The sequence below is a fragment of the Mustela putorius genome, unplaced genomic scaffold (genome assembly GCF_011764305.1).
Source record: "Mustela putorius furo isolate JIRA1106 unplaced genomic scaffold, ASM1176430v1.1 tig00537227_pilon_pilon_pilon, whole genome shotgun sequence".
NCBI classification, from domain to species: Eukaryota; Metazoa; Chordata; class Mammalia; order Carnivora; family Mustelidae; genus Mustela; species Mustela putorius.
Genome location: NW_025422368.1, coordinates 26,130,269 through 26,157,220, shown reverse-complemented (window position 1 = coordinate 26,157,220; position 26,952 = coordinate 26,130,269). Strand labels below are relative to the sequence as shown.

At 41.2% G+C, this 26,952-nt stretch overlaps 1 protein-coding gene across 2 annotated transcripts in view; it reads left to right on the top strand.

Moving 5' to 3' along the window:
• TMTC1 (transmembrane O-mannosyltransferase targeting cadherins 1) overlaps positions 1-26,952 on the top strand; it is a 264,007-nt gene that overhangs the window by 10,486 nt on the left and 226,569 nt on the right. Inside the window, exons 2-4 of one of the 2 annotated variants that reach the window (XM_004755702.3) lie at positions 11,387-11,564; positions 20,381-20,454; positions 23,805-23,981. In XM_004755702.3, coding sequence (XP_004755759.2) covers positions 11,387-11,564; positions 20,381-20,454; positions 23,805-23,981 — 429 coding nt within the window. The remainder of the gene's footprint in view (positions 1-11,386; positions 11,565-20,380; positions 20,455-23,804; positions 23,982-26,952) is intronic. The other variant, XM_013057825.2, reaches the window with a different exon arrangement.

The window sequence follows — 26,952 nt, the reverse complement described above, 5'->3', positions numbered from 1 at the left end:
TAAAGTCCTTGTGTCCTTTACAGGCTACACCCACTGCTGCCTGGGAGCCTTTATACTTTCTGAAATGCTCTTTGCCCAGACGCATGCACTCTTGCTCTCTTACCACCTTCAATCTCTGCTCAAATGTCATTTCCTCCTTGACACCTTCCCTGGCACCCTGATCCAAAATGGCGGACTGTCCTCCATGTTTCATCCTTACTCCCTCACTCTACCCTCTTTGCCTTAGTAGCCCACATTGCTGTCTAGCAGCATGGATTTTTTTTTTTTTTAATTTGACAGAGAGAGAGAGAGAGAGATCACAAGTAGGCAAAGAGGTAGGCAGAGAGAGAGGGAGAAGCAGGCTCCCTTGTTGAGCAGAAAACCCGATGTGGGGCTCAATCCGAGGACCCTGGGATCATGACCTGAGCCAAAGGCAGAGGTTTAACCCACTGAGCCACCCAGGTACCCTGGCAACATGGATTTATTATTGGTTCTTTTCTTCCCTTGCTCCATGAGGTGTATCCTTAGCACCTGGAACAATGCCTGCCATACAAAGTGGGGGCTTCCTAAATTACTGTTGAAAGATTGAATGAGTTAATCACTCACATGAATGCTTGACTTTTTCAGGTAAATATTTAGGCAGGGGTACACTTTTATAACATAGACAAAAAAGTCTGCTTAATTTGTTTCTTGGTTTATTTCCTTTTTTCCCCCCTCTGTCAAAGAGAAAAATGGAGGCAGATAAAGAATTTCTAGGATACAAGAGATGGATTCCAGTGGGTCCTGCTTCATGGGAGGCTGAGGGACAGTTTTGATTCTGAAAGGGGCAGTGGTGGCTCCCTGTTGCCTCCTGCTGGGACTGTGACTCTCTGTAAAGAATGACGATCCACAGCACTTTGGGACCATTCTCCTCTTGCGTGGCATATTGAAATGTGATGTTAGCTGTAAATTTTAAGACTGGACATAGCAGCTGTGCCTTCTGAGGCAAACCCCAGAATTACAGAGTTTTCTCCAGACCTTGCTGTCAGGGGACCAAAGTTCATCCATCCTCGTTTCCTATAGTCTTTAAAGAAAGGCCATGTTTTTTCAAGCCAGTGAGGTAGACATGACATGTTTCCAGTTGGATCAAATAAAGTATAAGGCTCTGAAAATACTTTCTCAAAGGAACTATGATGACTGTGACTCTCTGTCGCCAAGTACTGTAGAATAAAGAATTTGACCTTTATCCCAGGTTCCTGGGAGGGAGCTTCTAAACCCTTGGAAATTCCTGAGTGATGGGAGTGTCTCTGCTGCTCACAGTGGGTCCCAAGATCACCCTTGAGTTTGTGCTAAGGAAGAGGTAACTCACGATGGACCATCTGATAGCCATCTGGGCTGGCTATGCTGGAAAGACCAGTTGTAGGTTTAGAACGATGGGACTTTGTGCCACATACAAGCCCTACCTTCCAACCTCCAGGCAGGGAAGGTGGTGCTGGAGATTGAGTTCAGTCACATGCCCAGTGATTGATTCTATCAATCAACCTAAGTAATGAAACCCCAGTTAAAAACTTGGCATTGAAGCTTGTTGAGTTTGCCTGATTGGTATTCATATATCATGCTGAGGAGGTGATGACAAGAAAGGTTTCTGTTTGGGACCCTCTCAGACCTGTCTCCATGAGTCTTTTTTTTTTGGACAGGTTTTGATTTTTATCCTGTACAATAAAATTGAAATCACAAGTGTAATGCTTTCTCGAATTCTGTGAGTCATTCCTGCAAATTATCAAATCTGAGGGAGTTGTGGGAACCCCAAGATTTGTGGTCAGTTGGTCAGCAGGGCAGGTAGCCTGGGGACCGTTGAACTTGCAGCTAGTGTCTGAAGGGAGTGCATCCATCCCAGTGCAGGAGTTTGTCCCCACATAAACTCTGGCTAGTCACTGTCAGAATTGTAGCGCATCCAGGAACTTTACCAAACATGTACCTTTAAAGGAAAACGAATTGGCTAAAAACTGACAACTCAATTATGCTTCTAACTAAACTATATCTATATCTGTTTATTTTTAAAATTATTTTAATTTTAATTTTTAAATTTTTATTATTTTTATTTTAAATTTTTATTATTTGCTGACTCTCTTTTTGAAGATTTTCTTTTGAGACTTGCTGCCTTGTCACAGATCTTCTTCCTCTCAGTTTCCCCAGCGTTTCTTTGATGTACTTGTTACTCTGAGCACTTACGGGACCCTCATGACAATAACTATCCCTTGCATGGGTGTGGACTCCTCCTGACAAGTCCCTCTTGCCTTGTTCCCTCCCCTTAGCTTCCTCATAGCCAGGGGAGAATGGGATGCCTTGAGCACAAACCCAGACCATAAATTTTATTTGTGTCTCGGAGCACCCGTCTCCCCCTTTGCACTGTGTTACTTGCCTTGGTGCCTGAAAATCATATCCTTTGGTTCTTTGAAACATTAAGTGATGATTTGCTGATTTATTCTTGATACTAGAGGGAATGCAGAAGAAGAGCAACCAAAATGATTAAGGGCCAAAGGGATTCGCCTTAGAGGAAAACGAGAAAAACCAGATGTTGTTATTTATTGGTTGAATGATCTAAGAAGACTATGGAAACCACTTATTAGTGTTTGAGAGCTAAGAGGATGGCAAGAGAGGGAAGAAGAAAAATGAATGGCAGTTGAGGAAGACCGGAGAATGTTCTGTGTGTTCAGTTTTGGGCGGTGGAAACTCACGAGGAAAGTGTTGGAGGACTCGTTACTTGAGATAGCAGAAACAGTTAAGGTTAGGATGGTTAAAGTACATTTAATTTTTTCTTTTCCCTGGTTTGTAGTTTGTATTGCGAAAGAATGTATGTTGTGTTATTGCTGAGAAAACTGGATTTCCCAGGTAATCATGGCAAAGATAGGTAGCCTTCCTTTAAGTATTGAGATGCGTGTCTCTCATTGTTCTGAGTATCACCTGGTTTGAATCACTGGGTTTCTTGGGACAGATCTCCAGGTCCTATTTCACATTTACTAACTTACAATTATCTTGGGGGTGGAATGAGGGAATTGGCAATTGTAGCATGCACGTCAGGGGATTCAGAATCTGGGAACCACTGGGACCCAGTGGGAGCATATGTTACATGAAGCTGAGATGCCAAGTATCTCTGGAGTGTTACAGAAAAAAGAATCCAAAAGCTCATTGAGAGGAATGTTGCCGTGCGTTTACCACATGCCGCCGGCCCACACCTTCCTCCCACCCCTCTACTACAGTCCTTGAGGGCCAGCGATCTTCCCTCCACTGAGGCATTAAGAACTACGTTAGTGAGGGAGCACCTGCAGCTTGGAGAAGCTCTGCTTTGGCTCTTGTCTGTGGGCAGGTGTGATGTGGGAGATGCGACTGAGGTGGGCTTTCTGCTGGGGTCTGGGAGAGCCGGATGCCAGTGGCAGAGCTTAGCTGCCCAAGACAAGGGGAGTGCATTTACCACGAAAGGCAGACAGGCAGCAGGGACCTAAGGGTGATCAGGATGCCATGACCCCCTGGGAGGGATCGCTGGTGGTGGCCAGTTAATCACACTGTTTGTAGGAATGAAGTAGATGTGCAGCCCTCTTAGATGTTGCTTCGTCTCTGTGTACCTGGGAAACTCCAGGCTTGGTGGAAAGCCAGGCTTGAGTCACCACAGGGGAGAATCATGACCTGTTAGGTGGGAGTATGGAGGTAGAGCTGTTTGACTGACTGACCTGGGGTCTCCTGGAAGAAGGGTCCTAGTCTGTTCCGTAGTAGAAGTCTCTTCCAGGGACACAGCCGGTTTTGTTTTTTTAACCCACTGAGCCACCCAGGCGCCCCGGTTTTGTTTTTTTAATCCAGAACTATTTTCCACGGAAGAAAATTAAAAGGAGTAAGGGGCTTTATCTAGAGATCCAGGCTCTGTGAGTGGGTGGAAAAGGAGGGGCAGCCAATGGCTTTCCTCTTCCTTCCCCACTCCTCCTCCTGTAACTTCTTGGTGGACACTGTGACCCTGTGACCTGTTCTGGGGACCAGTGCCCTGTGATTGCTGTGAGTTCATTGTAACCCCACTTCTCTGGGCAGCTTTACAGGGAGGCAGACAAGCTCAGATGGAGGAAGGGCATTTGCGGTCCTGTTTGCCAAAAAGTCTGGAAGGCTTTCAGCCGGTCAGATGTGATTATTCTTTTATCTTTTCCTCCTCCTCCTCCTCCTCCACCTTCTCCTCCTTCTCCTCCTCCCGCCCCCCCTTTTTCCCCTTCTCCTCTCCATTTTCCTCCTCTTTCTTCTTCAAATATTTATTTATTTGAGAGAGAGAGAGAGAGAGAGAACTAGTGGTGGCAGGGCAGACTTGGGGGGAGGGGAGCATGATGTGGGGCTCAATCCCAGGACCCTCAGATCATGATCTGAGCTAAAGGCAGATGCTTAACTGACTGAGCCACCCAGGCACCCTGTTCAGAGTTTTTCTAGGAAAAAAAAAAAAAAAAAAAATATATATATATATATATATATATATATATACATACATACACTTCTTATTGCTCGGTTTAAGCTTTAAGTTAGAGATGAAGGCTCAGGGCGCCTGGGTGGCTCAGTCAGTTAAATGTCTGCCTTCTGCTCAGGTCATGATCCCAGTGTCCTGGGACAGACCCTGCCAATGGTCTCCTTGCTCAGCGGGGAGCCAACCTCTTCCTCTGCCCCTCCCTTGCTGGTGCATGTGCTGCTCTCTCTCTCTTTGTCAAATAAATAAATAAAATCTTTTTAAAAAATCTTAAAAAAAATGAATTAGAGATGAAGGCTGAACCAAATTAGAGATTCTTACTGTTAAAAGGGAAAGATGATCTTTTCAACTTACAACTTAATTCAAGTTTATTTGCTCATTCAGTAAACTTTCATTTAGAGTCTACTGTGTGCTAGGAGAGATGGATATGATGAGGAAAAAAGTGAATTTTTTACAATGCATGAAAAAGCTTATAATATTTGAGGAATATGGTTAAAGAGTTTTTAAAAAACTGAGTAAATGCTATAGTGGAATGCACTTAGGGTGACGTGGGACGTGAGAAACTATTTTTCTTAGGTGGTATTTAGGGTGGGCTGTTTTTCATGCTTCTGTATGGACATTTCTGGTTATCCAAACACCAGTTCTAGTCTTAAATACTGCTTCTTCTTTAGAGTAGTTGGCTTGTATTGTGTTAAATTGTGACTACTTTGCGCCATCTCAATGGGCACACAGATATTTCCATGTAGCCATGTGGGCCCAGAATTACCAGGTCTTCTAATATTTTAAGAGAAGCTAGAGATCTTTATAAGAAATCACCTGTTTTATCATGGAGGTTCCTCAAAAAGTTGAAAATAGAACTACCCTATTAACCAGCAATTGCACTACTGGCTATTTACCCTAAAGATACAAATGTAGTGATCCAAAGAGGCATGTGCACCTGAATGTTTATAATAGCAATGTCCACAATAGCCAAACTATGGAAAGAACCTAGATGTCCATCAACAGATGAGTAGATAAAGAAAATGTGGTGTGTGTGTGTGTGTGTGTGTGTGTACACATACATGCATATACACAAGGGAATACTATGCAGCCATCAAAAGAAAGTGAAATCTTGCCATTTGTGACGACATCGATGGAACTAGAGGGTATTATGCTTAGCAAAATAAGTCAATTGGAGAAAGACAACTAACATATGATCTCCCTGATATGAGGAAGCGGAGATGCAATGTGGAGGGTTTGGGGGGTAGGAAAAGAATAAATGAAACAAGGTGGGATCGGGAGGGAGACAAACCATAAGTGACTCTTAATCTCACAAAACAAACTGAGGGTTGCCGCTGTGGGGGAGGGGGATAAAGAGAGGGGGGTAGGATTATGGACATTGGGGAGGGTGTGTGCTATGATTGCTGTGAAGGGTGTAAACCTGGCGATTCACAGACCTGTACCCCTGGGGCTAATAATACATTATATGTTAATTTAAGAAAAAAGAAATCACTTGTTTTAAATATGTTGGTAAATTAAAAGAGAAAAGGCGTACTGTTGAAACAGAACAGTTTGTAGGCCATACTTAGCCCTTGGGGAGTCTCTTTGCAGCATTGTTATTGCGTCTTCCTTTCCAGTCTGAGAGCTGCTTGAGTCCATGCATTGCTTCACTCCCTCATTCTTTTGTCCGTACATCCATCCATTATTCACTTAATTTTGACAGCTGGGAACCAGGCATTGTGCTGGGCACTAGGGTTATAGCCATAAGGTGGCTAAATTATGGCAAAAATCCTTTCCCTTGGAGAATTTGGGATAATTTCTATCATCTTTCTCGAGACTGAGCTTTCCACATCTCCTCAAGTCTTTCCTGAGACATCATTTTTTTTTTTTTAAGATTATTTATTTATTTATTTGACAGACAGAAATCACAGGGAGGCAGAGAGGCAGGCAGAGAGAGAGAGAGGGAGAAGCAGGCTCCCTGCAGAGCAGAGAGCCCAATGCAGGACTCTATTCCAGGACCCTGAGATCATGACCTGAGCCGAAGGCAGAGGCTTTAACCCACTGAGCCACCCAGGTGCCCCTGAGACATCATTTTTGAGACTCCCCACTCTTCCAGCATCCTGGGGTTCTCCTAGGAAGGTGCTCCGGCATTAAAGTAGCACCTGGAGGGGCTACTGCCCCATGTTGGATACCCTCTCCGGCACACACCAGAATACCTCCCTCTTTCCTGTCTCTACCCCGGTAGATTCTCCCTTTGCTAGCTTTCTTTCACTATTATTTGTCAATGTCTCTCTTTCTCCTACAATGCTGTCAGCTCTTTGGTAGCAGATGCCATGTCTTCTCTTTCTATCTCTGGGCCCTACATCATATCTGACATGAAGTAGGTACTCAATAATATCTGTTAGAATGAACTGAAATGAAAATTAGTTTGGCTTAATGCAGTTTGATGTGTTTGATAACCAAGACGCAATAACTCGGCGAGTTTAGCATAAACTAACAGCCCTTGGACAATACTATGTGTATAGCTTTAGCCTGGATTGCAAGTATTTTGTTCTCTTTTATGTCCAGATGTGGGACTTTTCTCTTACCCATATTCTACCTAAACCTGTAAGAATTAATTAACAATAGCAAGCATTTAAACTTTTTGTGAATCTTAGTCTGCCAGTTGAGTGGACCCTCTTTCGCAGATGTAGGCTTTCTGCAAGCTTGGTTAGCATATGCTACAGATCTCGCTGAGTTTCTGATAGAGATATGGGACAGACCAGAGATAATGTCAGAATCTTGTGACTTATACTGAAGGTCTCCATCTAAGGAGACCCTGGTTATTATTCAACACTCTTTGTATTTGCCACAAATCCATATTCTTGTATCTTGTACATAAGGAGATTCTGAAAGTTTTTGATTTAATGTCTTTCTTAAAATAAAGATGTGATGTGTCTGTCATGCTCCCTGTTCTAGTAAAATGTGAGGTTAATCCGTTAAACCCCCTTTTTGTGAACCCATAAAAGAATCAGAGATTCTCTTTCCACTGCTCATAAATAACGTTTTGTTATTATTTCCTCTCAAGCTCACTTGTCCATAGTTTGGAGAGCTCACTCTCTATCTCTTTAGATATTTGGGAAACTCTAGTAGTTTTAGATTCTCAGTCATTTCTCAGGGCTTTAGATTCGCCAATATCTGGTACTGTGTGAGGGCCTTTCAGTTACCTTAATTAGCAATGCAGTCGTTCCCCATTCAGTAATTTTATTTTTTATATTTTAACATCCAATTGAATTCACTTAAAACACCAGGCATTTTGTCCTAACCGGTTTTAGGAATATTAATCTGATGACAGCTATACTTGTGAATATAGCATAATGTATAAACTTGTCAAATCACTAAATTGTACACTTGGAACTAATGTAACATTGTGTGTCAACTCTATTCAAATACCCCCCCCACCCCCGCAGTCCTCTATATAGATAACTCCTGCACATTTTCAGATAGGATACATATGGACTACAAATGGGACTCATTTTGTATCATTTTTGGAAGGGGAAAGTACCTCAAAAAGTGTGGCAATATACTAGCAACACTTTTAATGATTCTTTTTTACTTTTCAAATGGTTGAATAACAAATACTTTGGAAAAAAAATAACAAGTCTTTTGTTCTCTTTTTAAAGGCAGTACTGTTAATTTGTAATCCAAAATGATGATCTAAAGTGTAATATCTGTGAAATCAGTCAAATACATTAGGGACTTGGCTTATTTGATGTCTTGCCTTCTCTTCATTGTCATTTTTATGATTATCACAGTAGGATGCATCTTGTATGTTAAAAAGGCAAGTCCTATTCTTCTACTTACTCAATGCTTCTGACATCAGGTGTGTAGGGTTTTTATTTTTTAGTGACCAGTTCTCAGTGTCCTATATTACCTGGGTGTCCTTTTAATAACTCTTTCTGGAGTTAGCATCAGATCCCCCAGGTCAAAGGCCCATTTCTACAAGACTGACCCCACTTCAATTCTTTTTTTTTTTTAAAGATTTTATTTATTTATTTAATAGAATGAGAGAGAGAGGAGTGGGAAAGAGAGCACAAGCAGGGGGAACAGCAGAGGCAGAGGGAGAAGCAGGCTCCCCACTGAGCAGGGAGCCGGATGTGGGACTTGATCCCAGGATCCTGGGATCATGACCTGAGCCAAAGGCAGCTGCTTCACCGACTGAGCCACCCAGGTGCCCCGACTAACCCACTTCAGACGCTGGTTGCAAGTAGTGGGTCCCTAGCTTGCTGCACTTCTGTCCAGCTTAGTTGCAAGTCGGGAGTTCTCATGATGCCCTCCTCAGATTCAGTAATTTACTCCAGTGGCTCACAGAAGTCAAGGAAGCACTTATTTAATGTTTACTGATTTGTTATAGAATGAAGGGCATGATGCAAGATATAGATGAACAGCCAGTTGAAGAGATCCTTAAGGTGGGGTCTGGAAGGCCCCAAGCTCAGGAGCTTCTGTCCCATGGAACTGCAGTGTGTTGTGTGCCCAACTTGGTGGTGTGTTCACCAACTTGGAAGTTTTCCAGACCCTGTGGTTCAGGGAGTTTTTATGGAAGAGCTAGGCATCACTGATAATGAACTCCATCTCCCCCCCCCCCCCCCCCCGTACCTGGAGGATAGAGGAGGGAAGGGGCTAAAAGTTCGAGCTTCTAATCATAACTTGATCTTTCGGGAGACCAGCCCACATCCAGAAGCCATCCAGGAGCCCACCAGGAGTCACCTTATTAGAAAAAAGATAATCCAACCACTTGGGGAGTTCTGAGGGATTTAGGAGTTCTGTGTCAGGAATCAGCGCCAAAGACCAAATACTAGAACAAAAGATTGTCCTAGTACCTTTATGACTGAAGAAATTACAGAGGTTTTAGAGTCTCTGCCAGGAGTTGGGATAAAGACTGAAATATGTATCTTATTATATCACAATGTTACATTTGTCTACCTATGTCTATATACCTGTATCTGTATCTATATCTATCTGTATCTATCTTTGAACAGTTTTCTGGTTATTTCCTTATGGAAAATTCCTGAAAGTGGAACTTTTGGTCAGTGTTTATGTACTTCTTAAAGCCTTTTGGTACAAATTGATAAGCTTGAGACCTTCCCACTTGGACACTCACCAGCTGTTTGTAAGATTTGCCTGTTTTGTCTCATTGTCATGGGTGTGAATGAACTTGGAATGGATGGCTTAGTTGGTCTGGAAAGCTTAGCCTGATGGAGTAGAAATCAACTCAGGTGGGTGGGCTCTCTGGGAATTGCACCTAAGTTCTTCAGGATAGGGATCTGGTCTTGCCTCTCACAGCTCCCCCATCCCGATCTTGGTGATTTCCAGCAGCTCGCTCACCACAGGTGGGTCCTCTTGTACTGGAATGGGATGCTCTTCTTTCTTTTTTAGCCGGACCTGCCCGCCCCCTAGTTCATGGCCCATTGTTCTAGATGGGCTGTTTCATGCCATGCTTCCATCTTCAGGACTCTGGGGGTTGTGTGCACAGACTCATGGATTGGCCATCATACGGCTCGCTGGAATCTTTCTTTGGAGCCCTGAAGTCAGGTTCCACAAAGCAATTCATTTTTCTAGGCTTGATTACTTCAGTGGGAATGAAAATGGAGTCAGTAACTATGACATTTATATTCATGTGTCCAAATAAAACTTGAGATGTTTAAAATTCTATAGGTTAAATTCGTGCACTTCTCAAGTCAAGTGTTTAGAATATGCTTATGCCATCGCTAAAGTTGACTTGCATTTTCAATTGTTTGGCTAAAAGAAGGTGTTTCTTTAAGAGAAGCAGATCTAGGGATTACTGTTTCAGTGAAACAAGCTGGAGTATAGACAACTACAGGCAGTCCCATTTAGGGTGCTCCCTATACAACTATATTTTTGCTAACCCCACAGAATCAATTAGGGACATTATGTCCTGTTATTAAATTTAAGGCAACCTTAAGTCTGTTCTGCATTTCTATCTCAGGAAGGTATTTTTTAAAATGTTGAACAATACATTTGTTCCTCTTTTTTTTTTTTTTTCTTTTCTTTTTAGAGGGAGTGGGAGAGAGGGTGCGAGCCTGCAAATGGGGTTGGGGGTGCAGAGGGAGAGGGAGAGAGAGAGAGAGAATCTTAAGCACAGAGACCCTGGCAGGGGCAGGATCTCACCAGCCTGAGATCATGACCTGAGCTAAAACGAAAAGTTGGGCGCTTTAACCGATGGAGCTGTCCTGGTGCCCCATGAGTTTCCCTTCTTTCTGTGATCGATTTTAGTTTCTTCGTCATAATCTTAGAATTCAAATTTTGAGGTCTGTGGGAATTTAAGTTAGGAAACATTCAATACAGATTCTGAAACAATGTGCTTTTGCTCATCCTTTTAATTTCAGCTGCAGCTGGTAATAGCATCTTCAGATGCCCCGAAGATCCTTTGTGGAGTGGTAATTAACGATCATTCCAGGTGCATAATCTGGAAATTTGGTTCTTGGGGGGCACTGCGGGTGAGAGAAGACGTTCACGCTTGGTTTGTCCCAACTGTGACGGCAGTCATAGTCTTGTGGTTTTTTCTCCTCTTCAGTGGTTGCGGCTTTGACCCATAGAACTGTGGACTAGTCTTTGAAGGCTCAGCTCCTGGAGAAGAGCTGGCAAGAGTATCATGGGGTAGTTCGCGTGAGCCTTGGACTAAAGGGAAAACAGGTTCAGCACCTCTTTGCCTGCCTTGAGGCTAACAGAGTTCTCTGAAATAAAATTACAGTGCATTTGCAATGGTTTCTGCAGATAGGAACATTCTGAGATGGGGGAAAATGATACTCCCACATCTAGAGTAACCTGATGTTGGGAGTCATTTAAAAAGAATCGATTGAACAGCTTATCTTTCAAAATGATTGATTCCCTCCTCTCTCCTTGTGCTTCTGTTCTGTATGTAGCTAATTCGGCTTCTGTCTCTGTCTTTTTGTACAGGCTGAACATATTTTTGACTGGCATGAACCCATTCTACTTTCATGCAGTGAATGTGGTTTTACACTGTCTCGTGACTCTCGTCCTGATGTACACCTGTGACAAAGCTGTCTTCAGGAACCGGGGACTGGCTTTTGCTACAGCATTGCTTTTTGCTGTGCACCCTGTCCACACAGAGGCGGTGAGTATCACTGCAGCTCCGTGAAACAAGGAACTAAAAAAAAAAAAAGCTAAACTGATCTTTTTTCCCCTTTTCAAAACCATGTGAATTCAAAGCTCCACTGAAGTGTTTATCTCTATATATAAATCATTCTGCTTGACAACTTGTCTTTTTGTATGTTCACATGGCCTTCACACTTTAACTGGCTTTTCCAAATAACCTGTTATTATTATGTGTCGTTGTAGACGGCCACAGTTCTTTATTTGAAGAAAATTCAAGTTCTAATGTGTTTTAAACAGCACAGGGCATTTTCATTTACTTACTGTGCTGAGGCATTGTTCCTGCTCTACATTTGAATTTTACCTTTTCTCTCTCTGCTTTCTGTTTATAATATATATGATGCTGAACAGTGAGTGCGAGGGGAGGGCTAAAGAGTTAGACTGACATTCTTCAGATTAGAAAGACAGAGTTGCAATAGCGACTTAGAAATAGGTTTTCAGGTTATTTCGTGTGAAGTGTAGTTACTTGGTAGGTGATGCAAAATTTATTTAAAAAGTATAGATAGTTCAGATCTGTTTGGTCCTCTTTGAAATATGGACTTGATCACGCACTGAGAAGGCATTATCAAGTTACCTTGTTTCATGGCTTAAGAACCACAGTTGTTTTATTGTGTCCATATTGCTAGGGGTAGAAAAAGACTTTCCAAGGGGTTCCTGAGCCCCATGGCTTTAAAAGAATCATTTCTAGAGCCTTAGCTTGCATCTGGACACTTGCCTATAGTTTGTCTGTCTGAGAACACACCTGGGGTCAAGGTGTCAAATTGGTTCTCCTCACCCTCCTCCCCTTTCAGTTGTCATCTCATTGAAAAATAAAAATGAAATGTCTCACCTACATCAGAATTTTACTCTGCCCCAGGTGTCCATAGCTCTGAGGTACTGTATAAAGGAAAAATTTAATATATTGGTGTCAGCAAAGTCTCCTTCAATTGAGGCATCACAGATCTGGAGTGGGGTTTCATATCGCTGTCTGTCTTCCACTTATTTCTGTGAGGAACAGAACGTGGCATTAAAAGTGGGGTATGGTGGCCTGTTTTGATCTTCTTAATTCAGAAGTGAGATGGTTGTCATGGGGATGCATCATAATATGTTCATTTGAGCCGACACAAGAAGCCTGATTTGGCCAACTGGTGTTGTAATGACTGGTTTTGCCAGTTAGGCTACATGATGGACATTTTCCATAAACAGTATTGTATATCTGTAAGCCCAAGGTTTTGACACAAATATATTTGGAATGAGAGACCAAAAAAAAAAATCAATTTATAAAAAAATTACATTACTTAAGGTAAATTTTCCAGCTCTTTCTTGAGTATTTTAAATAGAAAAAGTCCCTCTAAGTGGAAGGCTATAAATAATAGTCCTTTGGAAAATCTCAGTGAAGCCATTTTTGGTATAGTGCTGAGAAACCATGAAAGCAAATGACTCTAATGACAGGTAACTCTCATGATGGCTATGCTGAAATTATTTGCTTCCAACCAAATTAAAGGAGAATCTGATTGAGTGTTGGCTGGTAGATCATTAAGCATTATGTAATATGACAGATGACTATGATTTTGTCAATGACCTTAGTGTTCAAAGAATTAAGTCACTGCTATAACATAGCTATTTCTGTCTCATTTATGCAAACATTTCTTTAAAGATGAAAGCTAGGAATGGAACTGATACTATATGCATTCTTATTCTAACCTAAAGTAATATTCAGTCAATAATTGCACTTATAGAAAAGAAACATGGGACTTCTGAGTGGCTCAGTCCATTAAGTGGCCAGCTTTTGATTTCAGCTCAGGTCATGATCTCAGGTCATGGGATTGAGCCCCACATCAGCCTCTGTGCTGGGTGGGGAGTCTGTTTGAGAGTCTCTCTCTCCCTCTGCCTGTCCCGCTCATGTTCTCTTTCTTGGATAAATAAATCTTAAAAAGAAAAAAGAAAAACCTACTATACCTGTTATTAAGAAGTATGTTTTTATATCTAAGAGCTAGTTATAATTTTTTCTAATTTATGATGTATTGAGCAATTGTGTATTAATACTAAGTGGTAACTTAATGATGTATTTTTATTACAGAGAGAGAAGATGATAAGTAGAATATTTTTAAGCATAACTATACAGTACATGCTCAGAGGGAAGTAGTTCAAGGGGAATGGGTGTGAAATGTCTGTCGTTTAAAGAAGAGCCTGTTCATGTTAGTGTAAATGGAAAATAATGAGCTTCAAATTGTGGTGGCACATTTCTGATTCCATTTGGTACATTTAAAACAGTAGTATTACACCCTTATTTTTAAAATGTCAGTATTTACAATGCATGGGAAGTTAGATCCCTTCAAGTATGTAAAATTATGATGAAAAAATTTTAGATACAAATTTTAAAAGATGAGATACCCAAGTTTTTAATATTCTTCTTGGATGTCACCTGAAGAGAAATAATCAAGGACTACTACTCCTTATGGTAATAGTAGTCCATATGGAATATAGGACACTGGGTCAAAGTACAGTGGAAAATATATGGTTGGAGTGTCTTGGGGAAATTTTTTGCAGGAAAGAATAAGGGATAGAACAATAACAGTCTTAATTCTATGCTTGCAGAGAGGGAGTCCAGGTAACCTTGGATAGTGGGATCATGAGCTGGTAGTTTGGTCGAATTCTAAGAAAAAGGAAAAACATCCTGTTAGCAAAATGACCTTTAAGATAAAGTTTCAACAAGCTAATAAAAAAAAAAAAAAATCCATGGTAGCACAATTATAGGGACAAAAGAGGCCGAGAGCTGGACGTTTAGGGAAAAATTCTACAGAAACTATTTGCGTTCACAAGGAAATGAGATATGCAAGAAGGAGGTGAAGAAATTTGACTTAACATAACAATATATACTAGGAAGTAAAATTAGGAGGCTGTTATTCAATTATAGGTATTAGTTTAGGTTTCTAAGGAAGAAGACAGAGAAATAGGAAAAAAACATTGTTTTATAGAAGACTTGGTGTGATAAATTAATAGTAAAAAAAAAAAAAAGAAAAAGAAAAATTGATCATAGTGTGGCTGGAGAGGGAGTCAGAGGGATTTATCTCCCCTCTGCTAAATAAGAACAAAATCAGGACCTTAAGTAATCCCAGGAAGGATGGAGGATTAACATTTTTTGAGGGAGGGGTTTTGTTTCAATATGTTGGTGTGTTTAAGGGTTTGTTTCCTTAATTATGTAATCAGCATATAGTAAATGAATTCTTGCTTGGTGTAGGCACTGCTAGGTGCCCGGAGGGTATGTGAGTGGGTAGTGGGTCCCTACCCATAATTTGTTCACAAATTCCTAAAAAAGCCAAAGAACATACACATAAATACATAGAAGACAAAGCAGTATGTTGTGTAATAAAAAACTATCTCCAGTTTAAGTATAAGGAATAAATTCATTTATTTACTCAGTCTTTCAACAAGTATTTAAGTGCAGGAGGTATTAGCAATGACTAGGATAGACCCATACCTTTCCTCATTGAAGGCCTTGTGATTCTTCAAAGGGTTTTCTGACAGTATATTCTTTTGGAGAGTTGAATCATCATAAAAATAAGTAGAGAAATTGGGAAAAACGTTGAAAATCATTGTAATTCCCTGGTGGTAATTGAAACTTAGCAGTCATCATAGAAACATTATTGGTTGGAAGGAAGGCACTTAGATCAAGTCAAAAGCGAGAGCAGGAAATGCCGACACATGGTGTTGAAGGCTAAGGTCGGCATTTCCAGAACACATGTAAGATGAAGAGCACATGTAAGAGAGAATCAGTCATGATCTAGTCAGTCAGCCTGGCATGTTTGTTTTTAAAGATATTAATTATTTATTTGACAGAGAGAGATCACAAGTAGGCAGAGAGGCAGACAGAGAGAGAGGGGGAAGCAGGCTCCCTCCTCAGCAGAGAGCCCGATGCGGGGCTCGATCCCAGGACCCTGAGATCATGACCTGAGCCGAAGGCAGAGGCTTAACCCACCGAGCCACCCAGTGTCCCCAGCTGTTGCATGTTAAATGTGTGTTTCCTGGCCCTGTCTGGCAGTAAGGGCACTCATTCGTGCAGCTAGAACAATCAATAACTTGATACATATGGTATACTTTATATAAATCCTATGAATGGTATGCTAAGAAATAATAAGTTTGGGGGGCAAATTAAATTAATTGGTATTTCTGTTACGCTTACTCGGACTTAGATCTAATTGTTTGAATTCTACCCAATGATGTTCACTCATTTTTTTTCCATCATTTGGGTATGTGTTACAGGATTCAGTTCCCAGGTAACAACTATCTTCTTGGTGAGGAAAACCTGCAGCTTGAGGCAGAGTCCGTGCTATCCATCTGCATGTACTTTTGGCTAAGTCCTTTGTACTTCTCAGCATCCTACAGTTCAGCTTTCTTTGTCGGTAGAATAAAGCCCAGGACCTCCAACTAAACATCCCATATCTGTTCACTCTTGTCCCCTCTAATGTGCTTACTCCATGCTCTCATCACTTAATGCCTTCCCTTCTAGAAACACCTCATGTGTTTTCAGACTGTGCTTTCCTCTGCCTAGAATGCTTCTGTGGTCCTTCTCCGGCCCCGGATTTGCATCCCCTGACTTGAGCTTGCTGAGTCCTTCTTGCTTGTCCTTTAGGTTTTAGTGTAAAATGCCAACCTTTCCACGAAGGCTTCCAGCTTCTGCAGTCAAAATCAGTCCCTCCATTATTCTCATGGCAATGATTTCTCCTCTTTATGATATACACAATTTGCTTGTATCATATTAATACAGCTTTGACTCCCCACCAGGTGTTAAACTCCTTGAGGCTTAGGTCATATCCCTCCAGCTGGCATAGTACCTGGCAAATAGGAGGCCCTTGGAAAATGTGGAGTGGAATAAGTCATGCAGTTACTGAACATGATGATACTGACCAACCGAATCACAGTGAAAGTGAATGGTTGGTCTAGACATTTAGTAGTTGATGGCAAGCACCTTGTTTTTAAGACATCTAACCCCCTTGCCCCAGAGACCCCAGCTCAACAGGGATATTCAGTGAATGTATGGTGGTTTGGAACTGGCCACAGAGTCTGTCAATGTCTGCACTAATATTTCAACACACCCTCTGAGCTTCTGCTGCAGGGGACACTACATTCTTTGGATCTGGGCACATCCAGCCGGCTTCCCAGCAGCACAGACTGGCTGCAGCACAGACTGGCCGCAATCTGAGAAGTATGCTTTAGGCACCTTGAGCACATTCATTACGCTTGCCTGGCTTGGGATCGCCTTATTCCAACTTGCTACACCCACTATCCGCTTGCAGGTCTTGCTCTTGTGTGCCTTGGCAGCATCGGTTGTGCTGTGATGAGTGTCCCTCTGGGCCCAGATGTGTCGCCTTATCCCTAGACTTTGTTGCTAGTGAGCCGAGCTCTCTGTTTAACCTTCCTGGGCCTTGCGGGTGATGCTGAGCTCCGTGCTCAGAGATGCGGTGGTGTAGACAGAGCAGATCTGGGCTCCTGCGTGAACTGTGTGCATTTGTTGCTTTACAGATTGTGAGTCTGAGCTGGTTCTCGACACTGAGGTGACACCATATTGTCATAGCCTAGCTCCCCTGAGTCGGGCAGTCTTCCTGATTTGGCCCTCAAACGCCTTATAGATTAACGGATCAATGAACAGTGTGTGGTCCAGGCATCCACATCAGCTAATACCTTTTAACTCTGTACTGCTCGTGAAATTCCTTAGCCATCTCCAGGTTTCTCTTGCTGTGGACTGGACTAGGATTTTGCTCAGTATGTGACTTGCTATCAGTCTCAGTGCAAGTATATAGTTACATTATCTTCTATTTATACTTTTTAACTAATATATTTTATCTAATAAAGTTAAATTAAAATATCATACACACAAGCCTTGAATATAAAAAGATGATTTCTATAAGCCCCACAAGAAAACTTGTCTCAGCTCTGAGTCCCACCTACCTTCTCTGCAGGGAAAAGGAAGAAAGGACACCCACACTGAGTGGGCACTTCAGACCTATCATCTCATTAACCATGACAGTAACATGGGGTAGGGGTGTCAGGCTCATTTTAAGCGTCTGTTTTTGGTTTAGGTCAGGATCTCAGGGTCTTGATCTCAGGGATCAAGCCCCACGTGAGGCTCCCTGCTCAGTGTGGGGTCTGCTTCTTTCTCTGCCTCTGCCCCTCCCCCCTGCTCATGCTCTTTCTCTCTCTCTCTCAAATAAACAAATAAAATCTGAAAAAAATAAATAAAGATAACAAAAGCAAGTCCCAGAAATTAAAGATAACAAATTTGAGTCTCACTTAAATGGCAAGAGAAGGAGTCTGTATTCCAGCCTTGGATGGTCGAGCTGCAGGTGCCTGTCATCCCCTCACCTTTTGACTGCAAAGTGTGCTCATTGTATGAGAGTGTTTATAGGTATATTTCCCAGAACACTGTTTTCCACTGTTAATTATGATTGATTCTCTAACCCACTGTGGACCTCAGGTCCTGGATGGTTTGGGTGATGCAGCTTTGTGTGCCTGAAATGTCAACCCTGTCCCTTTCCCTTGTGAGCTCGTACTCATCTTTAAGAGCCAGCTCGTATGTGGCCTTCGTGGGAAGCATTTTTTGAACCATACCCCATTTTTTCCCTTTATGGTTTTATTTCTTGAATTTCAAAAAGGCAAGAGAAATCCTTACACATTTTAAGTAGTAGTGGACTAACACTAATAGTCCCTTTATTAAGTAACACATTAAAAAAATTTTTTTTAATTTCAAATATATAATGACCATATATATATTCCTCACCCGGATTCATCAACTTTTAACATTTTGCCACATTTGTTTTGTCATTCTTACTCTCTTTTCCCCTTAATATATAAAAATATTACTTGTATTCTGAAGCATTTGAGAGTAGGTTGCATAATTCATGCCTCTTTATACCTGAATAATTTAGTTGTATATTTTCTAAAACCAAGCCATTAGTCATTGTTTCTCTTTAGTCTCAAGTTTGGAGTAGTTACCAGTCTTCATTATCTTTCTATAATATAATTCAAAGCTTTAAATATAATTAAAACATATTTAATATGTATATTACAAAAGGCTTATATGATACTTATTATAACATTGCAGTTGGTGTGTAATGTCATCTCAAATGGTTGTTATATATAATATATATGTGTTAAAGAATCTGTAGCCCATGATTGATAAAACTTATATTTTCTAAACTTATTTATTTTATCTTATATTAAAATTTTATAATATACAAGTACAGATAGTATAATTGTATGTAAATACATGATATCAAAATATGTACACATAAAAATACAGTATATAAAATAAAAATAATAATATGCATATGTGGTATATTATGTAAGTATAATAAGCATGTAATTATAATATATGCAGTATTATAATACATTAGATGATAGAAGTTATACTATATCTATTAGAGTGTTCCTCATCTTGGGTTTGTCTGATGTCTTCTCATGATTATATCCCAGCCAGGTTATGTATCCCTGGCTGGGATTTGACAAAAGTGGTATTGTGTCCCTCTCAGGGTCTATGACATGCAGAGACATGCCCCATCCATTTGCCTTTTATTGGTGAGGTCAACTTTGATTCCCCAGTTAAGGTGTAATGCGTTTTTCCCATAGTATAATTATTCTTTTTACTTTTTTATTTAACAAGTAATTGTTTTGAAGGAAGTGTGTGGAAGCCCTACTAATACTCCGTGCTTTATTAAACCTTTACACTCTAGATTTCGTATCCACTGGTATTTTGTGATGTCTCTCTGCTCATTCAAATCTTGCATCTTTTGGATGCAGAATGGCTATTTGCCAACTGCACTATTCCCTCCACATTCATTAACTGGCTTTTCCATGTAAGCAAGAGCTTTCTGTTCTCATCCATTCACTTGCTTACTGTATTTATGTGTGTACTTATATGTGCTTTCTTTATTCCATTCATCAATATCAGAATACACTCATTTTTTTCCAGTGGTTCACTTTATCATTGTCCTTATTTATTTTGATGTTCAAATGGCCTGATATTCAGTCAGTAGGAGCCCCTTGTCACTGGCTTCTGTGTCCTTTTGAGTATGTACCTGTCACTTTTCGTACACTGTCTTACCTTCTAACATGATAAAATGATCTAAGTTCCTCTCGTATCTCCTTCGCCTCAGCCCTGGAACCAGCCATTTCTCCAGGAAGCCCACGTACTCTTTAGTGGAGGAATGGTTTGTGGTCTGTGCCAGGATGGCTCTTTGCTACTGGGCTATCTTGTTTTTAGGTGCTTTCAGTGACAGAACTAAGACACACACACAGACACACACACACACACACACACAGACATGCAAGCACATGTGCTCACATGGCAGTCATGAGTTCTTACTCATTCCTCTTCTTACCCGGATTATTATTTCCTAAACTTATTTTTTGCTGGACCTCTATAAATATCCTCTGCTCCATTATTAATCTGATGCCAAAGACTAGCGCAGTGTCTGGCCCTCAGTCCTTATTCAAAAAGTATTTTTTAATGAACCAGCAAATAAATAAACCTTGATGATATAAATTGATCTTCTATAGGAGAAAGGTGAAAAAGGAAATTAAGCATGAAAATTCTTTTCCTTTCTATCCTCTTTTTCTCCTTCTATAAACTTATTGTTATATATATGATAACTAGAGGTGGTTACTCTTATGTCGTCAAATTTGAAGAACAGTGTGTTTTCTTATTTTATTGTACACTTTTCATTCATCTAAAACCGAATGCATTTCTGTAAGTTTTCTGAAAGCAATTTTCTGAGGTCTTTATTTTTTCAAACTTTCTAGGTGGCTGGAATTGTTGGCAGAGCTGATGTGTTAGCATGCCTGCTGTTTCTGTTGGCCTTTCTCTCCTACAATAGGTATGTATGGCTAAGAATGTCCTTCTCTGTGGTGACAATCACGCTCTCCCCTCGGGATTTTCTGTCTTGTATGTGTGTGTGTGTGTGTGTGTATGTGTGTGTGTACTTTGAGCATCTATCTGAGAAAGGAGGGAAGCTTCTTAGCAGCAAAATGCCGAGAGAGCTTTGTGGAGACCAGAATAGAAACCACCCCCCCTTAGGAAATGTGGTGCTGCTGTCTCTTCTAGCCACATTCAGAACCTTGCCGTAGCCTTTGAACGGAACTGCTCTCCCAGTGCTGGGAAGCTCTTGCTTCTTGATTATTCTTATTTGTCATTTCTTACTGAGAATGGAATTTGAAAGCTCCAGGCCAATAAATATTGGGTGTAGTCCTCTCTTTTATTTGGCCATGATTTGTTTAATTCCTCCGTTTCATTTTGGTCCTAATTCTGTTTCCTCTTTATTATCCTCACTAAAGTAGCTCAGAGCTTAAAATAACAAGGCTGAATTGGAGGTAGTGTTTTTCATCTGTAGTTTTCAAATTCACACATCCTTTCATCACAATACATTAAGTTCCTTGCTTTGGAATGTGGAAAAGCAATAAAATAATTTACCATGATATTGCCCTTACTCCGCACAGTGCTCAGATTCTCACTTGAGTTGTGACGTATCCACACCGGGAAAGAGGCGGGTCAAAAAGAAAATGGGAATGGGGCTGATGGCACAGGGGTTGGCCCGGAAAAAAGGGGCCAGTGAGTCATGTCACCATATTTCACAGAGGGATGGCTGGTTAGGGATTTGTGAATGTTGATCTTTGAATGAGTTCATTGGCCTGCCATCTTTGAGAGCCCAGTGGCCCTGAGCAGCACAATTCTGAACAAGTGGTTCTCCACGTGGGGCAGTTATGCTCTTCCCCTGCGGACATCTGGCAGTGTCTGGACATCTGGCTTGTCATTAAGTAGAAAGGTGCTACCTGTGCTCTGTAAGTAGAGGCCAAGGGTCCTCCAATGTACAGGACAACCCTTACAACAAAGGGTCATTTCCCCCAAAATGCCAGTAGTCTGCAGATTGAAAAACCCTGTTATCAACCAGTTTAGACCTTGAATGACCAAGAATGAATTAATTCTTCTGAAATTTTGGCTTAACGAGTGGAGCGTTTTCTTGGTACAGGTTTCCCCCACTACCCGAGAGTAGAGCGATTCTGTGAACACCTCTTGTAAGCTAAAATGGCCTCAAGTTGAAGAACAATCAATAGCTATTAATTGATATGGAAAAATTGGGGGCATTCCCAGACCACAAAAAACAACTTCTCTTGGGTGTTTTCTGACACCTCAGGACACATCCCCCTAATGGATGCACAGAGTAAATGGAGATAAAGCACAGGTGCTCACAGACACAGCCCAACACTGCGGCCCTGAGTGTGGCCCTAGGGATGGAGCTGATTGGCCTGGCCCCTCTGCTGTTTGTCTAGCGCCTTGCCTCTCTAACGCTCCCGAACGGAACACTGTTTTTGCTTTTCACCTTCTTTTGTAAAAGCAAAAATCCTCTTTGGATTTCTTCCTGTTAGAGAAAATAGGTACTCATGTAGGTCTTTCATTAAAGTGAAGTGGGCCGTAACATGCACTTGTGAAAAGTGGGGGGTGCCTATCTAGTACTAGTCTCCGGGGCCTGGCTTTGTGACTTAACACATCGCCAGTCATCCGAAATGGTGGTGTGGAAAATCTTAAAAAGAGAAACCCAGATGCACCAATTACTTCTTTCCTGTGTACTCTGGTATTAGAACAAGATTAACAATTGCCTTTTTAGTTTAAACTTAGTCTCTGGGGCCTTCTCTGTGTGGATGGTACATTCGGGAACACGGGGAGGCCAGCATCATGTCCATCTATCTCTATGTGATGATGAGCCTTGGGATTACAGTTTCTGCCGTGCCTGCCTTCACAGCCTTAGCACCTGAAGCTATAGACCCGCTTCAGAGAAAAATGCATATCCACCACACATTTGGCATGTAATTTTAGGTCATTGTTCCAAGACATAAGGATACAGCTAAGGTGTCCTAACTACAGAAATATTGGCCTTTACTTTGGAGGAGTAGGAGTCATGGGTGTGGCACCTCCTGAAGGAACAGTGATGTTTTTCGGTATTGGCTGATTCTGTGTTGTAAGGTGAAAAAAGGCTTTTTGGAAATCCCTACTGGAAATTATACTGAGGGGAAAAAAATTACCTAATACATCTCCTTGGAAAATAAATTTTAAAATACCGATTAACCAGAAGAATAGAAAAAGCCCCAAACATCTGTATTTTCATTGCAGAGAAAAATGAGGATTGTATTTTGGTATACATACCTATGTCCACTGACTGATTTATGTACAGAAGCATATAAAACACCTTCACCAAAGTAGTAATAGTGAGGATAACCACTTTGCGTGTACTAAGTCATTTATTTAATTCTGCCTACAACACGGGGATCCTGTTTCATACAGGAAGGAACTGAGGCACAGAGTGGCAGAGTAACCTGCCCCAGTTAGCTGCAAAGCTGTGATTGGAACCCAGGGAACCTGGACCAGAGTTGATGCATATGGCTTAGTAATCTGTATTATTCACTTTAAAATATATTCACTTAAACATCCTTCATGCCACTAACTATATCTGTATGGTAGCATTTTAAGTGGTTTTTTAGTGTCCATTTATTATATGCCATATTTTACCGTAATTTATATGCACCTTAATTTAAGTAACCAAGTTCAGTGTTGTTGGGCATTCACTCTTTTTCATGTTTGTGATTTTAAATAATTCTGTGATGAATATTTGTGAAGAAATCTTTGTTTACCTGCTTACTTAGAATACAGTGAAATTGATTGTCAAATCTTATTTTTAAGAGTTGGTATTTCTCAGTGACCCACATTTCTTCTTAGATTAAGAGTCTTTTTTTTTTTTTAAGATTTTATTTATTTATTTGACAGAGAGAGATCACAAGTAGGCGGAGAGGCAGGCAGAGAGAGAGGAAGGGAAGCAGTCTCCCTGCTGAGCAGTGAGCCCGATGCGGGGCTCGATCCCAGCACCCTGGGATCATGACGTGAGCCGAAGGCAGAGGCTTTAACCCACTGAGCCACCCAGGCGCCCCTTAGATTAAGAATCTTTTTTTTTTAATTTTTAAAGATTTTATTTATTTATTTGACAGAGAGAGAGATCACAAGTAGGCAGAGAGGCAGGCAGAGAGAAAGAGAGGAGGAAACAGGCTCCCTGCTGAGCATAGAGCCCCATGCGGGACTCGATCCCAGGACCCTGAGATCCTGACCTGAGCCGAAGGCAGTGGCTTAACCCACTGAGCCACCCAGGCGCCCTAGATTAAGAATCTTGATCTTGTTTTCCAGGAGTGTGGACCAGCATCATGTTGGGGAATGTTTCCCTCCCACCACTTCTCCATTCTTCTTGCTGCTCAGTTTGTTTCTGGGGACCTGCGCGATGCTGGTCAAAGAGACAGGCATCACGGTGTTTGGAGTGTGCTTGGTTTACGATCTCTTTTCCCTGTCCCGCAAGCAAGAGAAATCGTAAGTCATTTTAAAGTTTTGATACCAAGCAGTGCATGTGCAGAGAATTACTTAAATCGGTTGCTTTCAAATTTTTAGTTAAAAAAAAAAAGTATAACATTTTGTTAAACGTAATCTCATCTTACACTGTAAATTAATAAGGTTTGTTTTATTAAGATAAATGCATTAGGTATGTTCAAATTCCTCACGCTTTATAAAAATCAATGAGGGCTATAAGAATTTTGTGAGCCTCAAATTTGGAATTGGGAAGTATCTATGTTATGTTTATGTTTATGTTTATGTTGCTAGATTGTTTTGGTCGCATACTATTGAGAAATCCTATTCATAGAGAGGAGTGGTTGCAAATGGTAACTGTTTCTTAACAGCTTTTTGAATTCCTGAATTCATATGAAAAAAACACTGCTAAGTTGGGTCTGGTTACTTGTTCTATGGGTGATGCTGTTACCTAGGAGTTTTTGATGTTTTGTTTTGGAATTCCACAAAAGGCCAGTCTACACCATACAGGAGTACTCACAGGTTATATTCAAATTAAAGGTCAAGTTTATTTAGTAGCCTGTTTTCACTTAAAAGAGTTTAAGCACATTCATTATATCCTGTGGACTATAGATGGCAAGAATGCTGTGTCATATTAAAAGTTGAAGCACATACTATATTTTTCTCCCTCTGTCAACTCTATAATTACTAACAGTTTGCCATGCAGACCCCATTTTTCAGTAATTATAAGGCCCTTACTTTTGAACTTTTAAAAAACGTGGTTGATTTATTCTTCTGCTTCATCCCATGAAGAATTTTAGCTTTAAAAGAAAAAAATCCTGCCTTTCTATTCCATTCCCTAGCTCTTTATACTCCTTGACATAAAGATAAGAGCAGTGTTATTGAGTGGCAACAAGCTGAGATGAGTCATTAAATTCTGATCACCTTCCTGCCTGGGCGTTCTTAGAGATAATTTAAATAGACTTTAGTGCTCTATTGGCTCTCTGTAAATCTCAGAGGCGTGTAAAAGGAAGGAGCTCGGTTATCATTTTGACCTAAGTTCATGCCAAGAAAGCTGTGAGCCAGAGGACCTCCCCTTGGCTTCTGTGAGAATGCCTTGCCTCTCTACCTTCTCAGCCAATAGGAGGGATGGTGATGCTGGCCTTACTTTGTACAGAATGACCTAGCAACCCGTCCTGTTCACACTTCCTTCTCGCCGCCTCTGTAGCTGAGTCCTGGAGCCCTTTCTGCTTTGCCTTGCTGACGGCAGGAGGATGTGATGACTGACTGCAGAGCCTCCCCTGTAGTCCTGTCTAGAGCCGTGTGAACCTCATCCTTGAAGTCATGTCTGCTCTGGTCTTGGGACTCTGCAGCCCACCGTTGCCTCTGTACTGCTTTCTGTTTCATCTGGTCACTGTTGAGCGAGGCTTTTGTCAGAGGGGATAATTGTCCCTATTATTTCTTTAAGAATTGTTTCTGACCTTCAGAATACTAAACCACTGGAAGTTCTGGGGGGTGGGGGGGAGTGGCAATCATACCGCTGATACGTTGCTCAGAAGTTGCACAGCTTATAGTCCCTGCTTCGTTTTTTGGTCAGTTTTGGCTCTCATAAGCAGTGGCTCTGCCTAAGGGGAGACATTCGTTCTTTCCTTCATCCTTTTGTCCACCCATTCAACACATACTCATTCTGTGCCTGGCCAAGAACGAGAGAGATTTCTATCCTCCAGGGGCATACAGATAGTGGGGGAGACAGACGTTGTATGAGTAGTCATACGAGAAACTGATTACAGTTGTGCACAGAGTCAGAACGGAGAGCATGTACCAGAGACCTGGCCAATAACGGTTAAGATCTCCTGAGTCCTGGCCACATGCCAGGCACTGTGCCACACCATTAATAGGCATGAAGTCACTTAATGCTCAGAATAACTGTTAGCCTTATTTAGTAGAGGAGAAAACAGAATCACAGGAAGTGACCTCTCCAGAGTCACCAAATCCCAGGGGGAGCCAGGATTTGGATCCCTGTCTGTGTGACTCTGGGAGCCACAGGCTTGCCCCTGAGTACCTTTGCCTCTGTGGACAGAACACAGAGCAGGGACCTAGAGACCTCTTCTAGGACATCTGCTGCCCAAGGCCTGGGCTCACATTTGTACCATGAGATCAGCTCAGACGTCCTGAGTGTAACAGGGGTCATGACCCTTTTGAAAATCTCACAGAATCGTGTCCCCTTTTCCCAGTAATTTAATATATACACATGCAGTTTTGCGCAAACTCTTAGGGCTATCTTCCCACTTTATCTGTTCATTTAGAATAAACATCTAGGCGTTAGGTTGTTCTCGAGGTCCTTTATCATACGATTCAGGTGGCAAGAAAGAAATAGTAACAAAAATGAATGTTGGAAGCCCTTCTATGTGAGGGACAATTTATTCCTAAATTTTAAGATTGGGCCACAGGAATGGAGTGGGATTTCTTTGATTTGACATCACCATCAGGAAGAAATATTTTCAGTGAAAGATCAGCTCCTGAGAGTTAAGTTTCTTTGTACTTTTATTTCTTTTCTAAGGATTTGGATATCATTTCCAACATGCAGAGAATAACATTCCCTGACTCCAGTCCCTAACCTCTTTCTCTGAGAGTAACCACCATCCTGCATTTGTCACTTTTCATTTCTACAATTATTTATATGCCATTACTTAGTAGGTATATACCAATGAGTATCAAATAGTGTATTTTTAACATATTTTCAAACTTTAAGTCAGTAGTATCACTTGCTTTTCATTTAACATTAGGACTTTGAGGTACATCGTGGGTATGTGTAGCTCTAGTACGTTAGGTTTAATTGTTGTACAGTATTTAAATAGCACAATTTATTTATCTGCTTTTCTGGATTTGGAATTTAGGTTATTTGTACCATTTTTGCTATTGTAAACTATGCTGCAATGGATTGTGTGTGTGTGTGTGTGTGTGTGTGTGTGTGCAAATACATGTGGGTTTCTCTCAG